Source organism: Eretmochelys imbricata, chromosome 21 (assembly GCF_965152235.1).
Source record: "Eretmochelys imbricata isolate rEreImb1 chromosome 21, rEreImb1.hap1, whole genome shotgun sequence".
In the NCBI taxonomy this organism is placed as follows: Eukaryota; Metazoa; Chordata; order Testudines; family Cheloniidae; genus Eretmochelys; species Eretmochelys imbricata.
This window is the reverse complement of record NC_135592.1, coordinates 10,789,193-10,798,707: the sequence shown is the minus strand read 5'-3', so window position 1 is coordinate 10,798,707 and position 9,515 is coordinate 10,789,193. Positions and strand designations below refer to the sequence as shown.

At 54.4% G+C, this 9,515-nt stretch overlaps 1 protein-coding gene across 3 annotated transcripts; it reads right to left on the bottom strand.

The window, feature by feature from the left end:
- Positions 1–1,187: 1,187 nt before the first annotated feature.
- Positions 1,188–8,223, bottom strand: PACSIN1 (protein kinase C and casein kinase substrate in neurons 1). 3 transcript variants are annotated; one of them, XM_077839224.1, is made up of 10 exons: positions 8,161–8,223; positions 7,003–7,159; positions 5,460–5,695; positions 4,459–4,614; positions 3,568–3,743; positions 2,971–3,091; positions 2,714–2,818; positions 2,614–2,620; positions 2,059–2,403; positions 1,188–1,409 (listed from the first exon to the last, which is right to left on the bottom strand). In XM_077839224.1, exons 1-10 carry the CDS (start codon positions 8,221–8,223, stop codon positions 1,300–1,302), a joined length of 1,476 nt encoding a protein of 491 aa, XP_077695350.1. In that variant the 3' UTR covers positions 1,188–1,299. The 3 variants fall into 3 exon arrangements, with proteins under 3 accessions (XP_077695350.1, XP_077695351.1, XP_077695352.1); XM_077839225.1 differs by lacking the exon at positions 2,614–2,620 and having other exon boundaries at positions 2,059–2,252; positions 2,694–2,818; XM_077839226.1 differs by lacking the exon at positions 2,614–2,620 and having other exon boundaries at positions 2,059–2,279; positions 2,724–2,818.
- Between the last annotated feature and the right edge of the window lie 1,292 nt (positions 8,224–9,515).

Sequence of the window (9,515 nt, the reverse complement as noted above, 5' to 3'; positions counted from 1 at the left end):
GATCCAGGCCTAAGATTCATCCCAGCCTGGCACCCTGTATCACCCCAGCTCCTGTCACTGTTACGAAGAGGTTTCCAACAGCGGTGAAGCAGCGGTGCAAATCTCCAAAGAATCTAATGGAAGAGGTGATGCATTTCAAGGCCTGGTTCGCTCCCTCCCAGAGTGCAGGCCTCCATTAGCTTTCACAGGCCTACACTGCTCTCCACATCACAGCAGTGTACCAAGCATCCCCTGAAGAGGGAGCAGGAGTCTGCATTGTGGTTCAGGGTCCACGGGTGCCTTTGCTCCAGCGTGCCCAGGTTTTGCCAGATGCAGAGGCACTCTTGTCTCAGACCGGAGAACTTGTACAGCCTTGCTGGGAACCTGGACTGAGGAAGTGATGCAATGTCACTGAAGAGCATTGGAAGGAAGCCTTTGCTGAGTCCAGGATGACAATAGGATACCAGCAACCACACCATAGTGATGTCTGATTGGAGGAGGAAGAGGGGAAGACCACACTCTTAAAAAAAAAAAAAAAAAAAAAAAAAAAAGGGGGGGGGGGAGGTCCCCAAAGCTTTCACTGGGATGAGGAATCTTCCTTTAATTTACAGGCAACCATTCCTCCTTGCAAGACATCAATAAGCCCTAATCCTTGCCCAACTCCAAGACTCAGGGTGGTCAGCTGGATGGGAGATGTACAGTCCATGGACGTGGTTTGGGATGAATGGGAGAGGGCACGGGATAGGTAGGGAGATTCCCTCCCCCCTTCCTTCCCCAAGGACAGAGAAACTGGAGAGACAATGAATAGGGAGGGTGAGTATAAAAATCTGCACATAAATAAAAGGGGATAAATTCCATTCTCCCATTTTAATTTGGTTATGTTCCAATAGGGCAAATTTGATCGGTCCCAGCAGTTGATGCGCCATGAGTTTCAGAACAGTTCCAGCCAATGGGAAGGCGGCTTATGATTACAATTGCCTTAAAAACCAACCAATCAGAAGCCCTGGAAATGTTCTCATTGGTTGGGCTTTAAAATCTTGAGGTATTGGCTTTTTGCTTTGAAAAAAAAAAAAGATGGACAACGTCGACCTTTCGCTTCACATTATCTTAAAAGAAGAAGAGGAAGAAAAGCCAGTAGGCAAAATACTCTTCAGAGACGGCTCTTAAAAAAATAAAAGCTTGGTTGGAAAATATGCTTGAATCTCTAACGGTGCAGAGTGAGTGACCAGACGGCAAGATGGCTGGTTGGCTGATGCAGAGAAATGACGACGACGGAGGGTTTGTTTATTTTCGGACAGCAAAGACGAGAACACCACGAGGTTAGATTGATTCCACATAGTTGGCTGGGTAAAGGCCGAGTTGCCCATTGTCTAGACGCCCTTTGCACCATCCTTGTTCATCTTCTTCACCTAATTTGGTTAATTCGTCGCCTGAGGCAAAAAGCAGAAATAAAGAATTCACTGCCAGTCCGCTGTCTGTGGCCCTCTTACCCTCAATGCACACACCATGGATGGTTAGAGGGGCCTGAACCTTGAATTTCCAGTCTGGCACTCTACCACTTGAGCTGAAGGAGTAACTCCACTGGCTGATAGCAGTGGAAGGTACTTATCCAGCTACCGCAAGGGGACATGTAACAGAGATTGAAAAAGTGGATTCTATGGACCTGTGTGTTGTGTCCCAACTTCCGTTCTGTACTACCCTAGTTAACTCATACCATTCCCAAAGTGACTCCCACTGGATGGATGTGTTCCAGGCTCAGGCCATGAGGGAGGGGTTTCTGCAAAGTTGGAGCCAAACCAGCCATGCCTTGTTTGTGTTATATAAGTGCGTGAGGAGCCAAAAACTTCCCCCCTGTCCTCTATGTTCACGGTAAACACTGGGGGGCTTGGGTAATTCAGACGTGGCACCACTGCGTTAACTCAAACTTTCACAAAACAACAAAAACCCTCTTATGTAGCCCCAGACCCCTGGCTGGGCGGAAGTCTCTTAAAAGGGCCAGCTTCCCACCCCCACCCCCTGCCCTAACCTCTGCTGTGCCAGGATGCTAGCACCAGCTGCCGGGCGTGCCCTGCGCCATACCCGCTTTGAAGCTCAGCTCATCCTGCTCCTGCCCGTCGTAGTCATATAGAGCCCGCACACGCATCCCTTTCCCCGCCGGCTCCTCCTCAAAGGGGTTGGTGCCGCCGTTGGCCTCGCTGGCGCTGAGGGAGTTGCCGCCCTCGTCGTCCGACCACTCAGTAGTGTAGGGCTGGCTGCGCTCATAGCTGCTCACGCTGGGAACGCAAAGCAGGTAGAAAGTGCTGTGAAGAGAGGGAGGGAGGGAGGCCCGGACGCAGGGGGCAGGAGTGTGTGGGTCCCAGCAGAAGAGGGAGTGTAAGCTGCCAGGGCCTTCCCCAGACACAGAGAGAGCTGGGGCCTCGACAGCTGGATTTCACCTGACAAGGGGCGGAGTCACACCGGCACTCAGATCGCTGCCCCAGAGCCAGAAGTTACAGGACTGGCAGCAAAGACCCTCGGCTGTATCGCGGCGTATCCCCCAGGAACCGCCCGCAGTGGAAATAAATTGTATGAGAGGGCTTCTAAACAAAGAACAGATGTATGTTCCCTGCTTCCCCCTCCCCCCCCCACCTCCACTGTGTCTCTGCAGCCCTCCCCATCCCTCCCTGTGGACTGGAAATCGGAGGGCCCCCCCCTCGCAGCTTGGGCGTTGTCACCTGCCACGGTCCCCGGCCACTGCTGCTGACTCGCTCACTGCAGTGGCGTTGGTCAGGGTCACCCCTTCGTTCTTCTTAATCTTCTCTCGCCTTGTTATCGTGTGCGTGATGTCCAGGTTCCACTCCTGGAGACACAAAGCAACATGTGCCCCTGTGCGCCTGCCAGGCTCTCTTCACCCACCTACCCGCCACGGTCCCTTCCCCATGCCCAGTGCAAACCCCTCCCTGTCCCCCTCCCCATTTACGGCAGCCGGAACGGGGCAGGCGGGAGCCTCACCTCAAACTGGGGCCAGTTCATAGGCATCCCCGGGCCGCTGGTGCCGCGGAACCACCTGAGGTCCTCCTGCGCGTCCGCCATGCGGATGGTTTGCTCCAGCTCGCGGTAGACGGTGGTGTAGCTGAGGGAGGTCACAAGCAAAGCAGAGGTGAGGAGCCCCGGGTGCCCCCTGCACTCACAGACGACAGAAGCTCCTTCGAGCTGAGCCGGGGAAGGACTGTGGACGCTTACTGGCAGAGAAGGCAGCGGTCGGGGGCGGTTATGGGAGGACGGATCGGAACTAGGGGGCAAGTGGGACTCCCAAGCGAACTCAGAACTGGCATTCCTCCTGCTGGCCACAGGAGGGAGCCAGGCCACTGCACAAATCCGCCTGGCCTGGCCATTGATCCGGGGATATCCCTAGATGCGGCTGGAGTCACTGCTTCCAGCGTCCATCTGCCCTTAGTGTGACTGGGTCTGACTGGCCTTTGGGAGCCTCATCCAGCATCCTCTGGGGCCTGGTTCATGGCAGCCCGGCCAGTCAAGTCACTGGAAACCTCTCTATTTCCCATATGCTGCTGCCCTCGCTCTCCCCACCACCCCCGTGGATGTGGTTACCTGCTGCTCTCAGCCAGGTTCAGGTGCCGCTTGATGTCCAGCAGCACCTCCTTCAGGAAAATGAGCCTCTTCTCCTCGAACTGCTGGCACTGCTCAAACACCTGCTCCATGCTCTCCATGTACTGCGGGGTGCACTTGTTCAGCTCCTCCAGCACCTTCTCGTACTTCTCTTGGGTCTGCGGGCACAACCCGGGGCCAAGGCTAAAGCCCAGGCCCCCAAAGCTCCTTGCCTGGGCCCTGGCAGAGCCTCTCCCCACCCTGTGTCCAGCTTGTGATGAACCCATCTCCGTTTCTGTGAGGGTAGGGAACCTAGACCGTCAGCTGGGACAAATCAGCTGAAGCCCTGACGTCAACGGAGCTGTGATTTATACCACCGGGGGACTTGACTCCCCTGGAGAGACACTCCTTTACGCCAGGTGGGGGTCTGACTCCATTGGAGTGATGCTGCTTTGTGCCAGCAGGGGAGCGGGCCTTCTCTCCCCTAACTGTTGCTTCTGCTGCACCCGCAGCTGCACCCAGACGCCAGTTGTTTGGGGTTGGCTCAGGGGCTGAGATCCTTTGTGGAAGGGGAGATGGGAGAAGCAGATGTATCGCCAGAGCCCCTCTTTCAAGGACAAAAAAGGCCAGTAGCCTCTGATAGCCTGGTAAGGCCTTTTCCTGGAGGAGACAGAGAGTGGGGTTCCAGGCGGGTTCTCCCATCTCTCCTGGTTCTAAGGGCCAGTACAATGTATCCTGGCTGCCCTGGAGACTAGAACTATGTAGCCACAGAGCCCTGGCAGCGAGGCAAGTTTCCCGCAGGCTGCTCTGCCAGCATGAGTCACCATGGACCCGTAGGGAGCTGGGCGTGTGTCTGGCCCCCCTACCCCTTCCCTCAAGGGCAGCAGCTCGCACCTTTTGCACATCTTGCTTGCACTTTTCCACCTTGTCCTGGAGCTTCTTCTGCTGGTCTGCAGTGATGGACTGCTCCGCCTTGCTGTTGGCTTCCCGGGTCATGGCCAGCTTCTCCTCTTTGCACGCCAGGTGATAAGCTTTCTTGGCCGTCTCCACCTGTTGACAGGAGGTGGGGTGGGGGAGGGAAGGAACCCAGGGCAGATGTTTGCAGATGTTCTACCCGTAACCCTTATCCCTTCCCCTAAACATTTCTGTGCTCTAATTGGGCTTCCACCCTGCCTTTGTGCTGTCTCTCCCCAACCCTGCGAATGGAGACTTGGGCATGGTTTTGTCTCATTCCACCTTCTCCCAAGTGCAATGGTGTGTTCGGAACTGAGGTCCTCTGGGGTCGGTGGCCGAAGAACGGGCAGGTACAAATTATTCTCGTGTGTACTGCAGTAGCACCTAGGAGCCCCAGTCCTGGGCCGGGACCCCCCTGTGCTAGGCGCTGCACAGACACCGAACAAAAAGAGGGTCCCCTGTTCCTGCTTCCTACGTTCAGCCCTTGGGAACTTGGCCAGCTTCTCAGGAACAGTGCAAGAGGTGTTGAATGGGGAACTCCATGGGAAAACAGGCACCTGTCTACCGCCCCTTGAGGAATGACTGGTTCTCCCAATGGCACAACAGGTACCAGTCCTGGTGCCCCACCAGAGATGGGGATCCCCTGGACACTATGCGCCCTGCACCTCTGCAACCCCCTGTGACTGGTGCCTCTGTGGTTACACCAGGCATCTTCCTCCTAACTGCTCCCAAGGTACAACCAATACCTCTGGCCATACAGCTGCACCTTCTCCCCCGCCCTGCCACATGCTCTGGTGCCTGTGTGAGTGGCTTGGGCACCTGGCCCCATCCCAGCGGCCCTGTGGGTACAGTAGGTGGGCTCTTTCCTCCCTGACCTCGTCAGGCTCTCAATGGTTCACCTCTCCGTCAGCAGGCCCGCTCCACCCTGTCCCGCCTCCTACCTCCTTCATTTTCTTGGCCCAGGGTTTCTGTGCTTTCCGGAAGCCGTCGTCTGCCTCCTTGGCCTCCTTGAAGCCTCCCATGATCTGCTTGTGGTAGGCGTCCTTCTGCCAGTTCTTCACCTTCTCAAAGTCCTCGTTCAGCAGGCTGTTCTTCACATCCTGATGCAGCTCGCTCACCTTGTCCGCCTCCGTCATCATGGCTCCCCACGCCCTCTCCAAGCTGCCGTACTGCGGGCCTGTGGGACGGGGCTGAGGTAAGTAATCGATGTCATGGCAATGCCCAGCCCTTCTCTAGTGGCTCACAGAATCACAGAATATCAGGGTTGGAAGGGACCCCTGAAGGTCATCTAGTCCAACCCCCTGCTCGAAGCAGGACCAATTCCCAGTTAAATCATCCCAGCCAGGGCTTTGTCAAGCCTGACCTTAAAAACCTCTAAGGAAGGAGATTCTACCACCTCCCTAGGTAACGCATTCCAGTGTTTCACCACCCTCTTAGTGAAAAAGTTTTTCCTAATATCCAATCTAAACCTCCCCCACTGCAACTTGAGACCATTACTCCTCGTTCTGTCATCTGCTACCATTGAGAACAGTCTAGAGCCATCCTCTTTGGAACCCCCTTTCAGGTAGTTGAAAGCAGCTATCAAATCCCCCCTCATTCTTCTCTTCTGCAGGCTAAACAATCCCAGCTCCCTCAGCCTCTCCTCATAAGTCATGTGTTCTAGACCCCTAATCATTTTTGTTGCCCTTCGCTGGACTCTCTCCAATTTATCCACATCCTTCTTGTAGTGTGGGGCCCAAAACTGGACACAGTACTCCAGATGAGGCCTCACCAATGTCGAATAGAGGGGAACGATCACGTCCCTCGATCTGCTCGCTATGCTCCTGTCCATGAGTCCCGCAAAGTGCCCATTTCATGGCTGGGGAAACTGAGGCACAGAGCAGGTGGAGGGGTGGTGATTTGTTCAAGGAAGTGCAGCAAGTCAGGGGTTGAGTCAGGAATGGAATCCAGGAGTCCTGTTTCCTTGTCCCTAGTTCTAACCCATAGGCCATGCTGCTGCCCCTTGTGAGACAGGCATATTTCTGACTGGGAGACTGATGGGGTTAAAACCAAACAAGTTGATTCTTTGAATCTGGACAGCCTGCTGAACTGGATGCTAATTCGGGGCCAGGCAGCAAGCCCATAGCTGTTACCTGGTGGGACTTCACAGCAACAGGGGGCGGGGAGAGAATTGAGATCCTCCAGCTCCAAAAAAACCAGGCCCCTGCTGCATGAGCTAGAGGAGAATCTCCATTAGCAGTGCGGGACCTATGCCACACAATCAAGCAGTTCTGATTCCATCCAGAAAAGGGCAGTGGGGCATGCATCACCAGCCAACTTGCTCTAGTTATTAGAGGACATCAAAATATAGATCTAAAGAATTTGCAGGGGGAAACGTATGAGCTCCGTTCCCAAGGACCCATTCTGGGGTTTCTCCCTGGTGGGATGAATGCTGCAGTGCCCCCACACCATGAAGGGCTGGGGACAGAGGCAGAGCCGTGATACCTTTCTCGATCAGCTGCTTCCACCTCTTGGACCAGTCGGTCAGCTGCTGGGCGTAGGCCTTCTCGATCTTGGCCCGCTCGTGGATGCAGTTCATCAGGTCATTGCAGAGCCGGTGCCCGTCGTCAATCCGCTTCACCGTCCGCTTGTAGTTCCCCACCTGCCGGAGAGATGGACAGCTGGCTGGGAACAGCAGCCGGCTGTGGCCAAGCCCTGCCCGCTCTGGAGACAGGAGGGAACGGTGAGCGCCGGCCCCAGGCCGAACTGAACCGGGGGGTGGGTGGAGAGGGCTGGGGGTGAAATCAGCCATTTCTGGAGTGAGTGGTGCTAGACTGGCTCAGGAGAGGAATGGGCGGGTGGGAGGTTGGAGACTAAAGCTGGTCTATTTTAATTCACGTTGCTTCCCAGTAGTCCTCCTCCCCCCCTCTCCCCCCCGTTGTCTCGCGCTGTGGCTGGATGACAGGACTGAAACGCTGCTCTCCAGAGAGGAGAGGCCCGTGCCCTGCCAGGCTGCGTTTCAGAGGGTCACATTCAAAAGAAAGAAAGAGAACACCGGATTCTCTCCATAACTCACTCCCCCGTGCAAGGTTGCTGAGCTTCCGAGGCACCCCACGGCGGCGGTCGAGCTCCGAGCTGGATGCTGAACCGGGAACACACGCAGGGCTTCTGCTGCTTAGGCCCTGAGAGTGCAGTGACTGCAGCTGCAATTCCAACGCAGCCGGCATTCGATGCTCCGCGACACCTCGCGCCGCCTGGGGCAGGAGACCGGGTTCCAGCGAGCCGTCAAGCCGCCGGGGGTTGTCCCTGGCTCTGACGATCAGGGGGAGCTCAGCCTCTTGCAGGGGTGGTCAGGTGGGACGGATGAGGGTCTCTGCTGGGCCCAGCCAGCAGGGGGAGCTTCCCGTTGGTATGGTTTTGCCACCTCGGTTTGAAAACGTGGCTGCTTGAGGAGGTCGATGGCGTCCTCTAGCGGTGAGTTTGCTCAGAAAAGAGTGCAGAGCAAACCCTAGCGAGCAGAGATGCCAGCCTCCAGGGCTGTGGGAGCACCTGACTATTCCACCAGCAGAGCCCACCCAGGCACCAGGGGAGGCAACAGGTACAATCTGTCGCTCCTCCCTGCTTGCTCAATGTCTCTCAGGGGGCCTCGGTGGGGGAACTCACCTCCCAGAAGCTGTCGGTTATTTCCTCCGCAGCTGCTGCAGACTCATCGTAGGAGCCAGACATGGTTCCCGTTCCTCAGGGTTTAATGCACACGCTCGGCCGCTCTCCGGGAAGCACCAGACCTCATGCACTGGTTGGAGGAAGGACAGGGTTCAGAGGGGGAGAATGCATCATTCAGAGCCCAGCCCTGCCAGCTGCTGCCAGGCATTGCCAAAGCCCATTATAGGGAGCCTCCGCTGAACATTTCCCAGTTAAAAAAACCAACAGAAAATTGATCTCCACCTTTTAAAAAATAAATAAATAAACCAACGCTGTAAAATATTTGGTCTTGGGTAAAAATGTTCAGGTTTTTTTCCTGAAAATTTCTAGTGAAACTGAACTTTTCCACACACCCAAAAAAATTGGATTAAAAATCCATTTTTCCATAAAAAACGAGTTTAGAGGGAAAAGCCTAACTCCTCTTTTCCAAACTACACCCCATATCACCCATTTTGCCCACAAGTGAAATTATTATCATGCAATAATTAGATTACAGTAACCCACAGAAACCCCACTGAGGGTCGTGTTCCTGTTGCAATAATACTCAGCTCCTATATGGCACTTTTTGTCAGTAGATCTCAAAGAGCTTTACAGAGGAGGTCATGAGCATTACCCCATTTTACAGATGGGCAAACTGAGGCACAGAGTGGGAAAGTGACTTGCCAAAGGTCACACAGACAGCCAGGAATAGAATCCAAGTCCTAGTCCAATGCTATATCCAGTAGGCCACACTGCCTAGATGTACTAGATGCTTTACACAAAGCAAAGTTATGGTCCCTCCCCCAAAGAGTTTACAATCTGAGAAGCCAAGTGACATATGAAGGATGGGGGAGAAGGACCAAATCAAACAAAGACCAATTTTTAAGAATACATTTGTCATTTTTAGAAATAAATGAAGAAAGACAGTGCCAGCTAATCCTGCCTGCCCCGCCAGCCATAATTAATTGGCTGATTTCTCACAGGTATCAAGACTTAGAGGGATTTGAAAGAGAAGAGAATAATGCCCCTACAGATCAGTCAGGGAGGCTGTTCTGTACATAAAAAGTGGCCATTTCTGGGGGCGGGGGGGGGGGGAGGAATGTAACAGCCACTTAACAGACTAGAGCAACCCTGCAGAAAAGTTTGGGTTTGCAGGGGTGGGGGAGGGTGCAGGGGGAGAGGGGAATGAAAAGCACTGCATCCAGTTGAAAAGGAAAAGGGAGTTTTGCCAGGTAGGCTATAAGTCCCCAATTCGGCCAGGGCCAACAATGAGCTTTGGAATGCTGAATTCATGATCCTAAAAATACTCATCTTTACTACACCATCTTTTCCTAGGA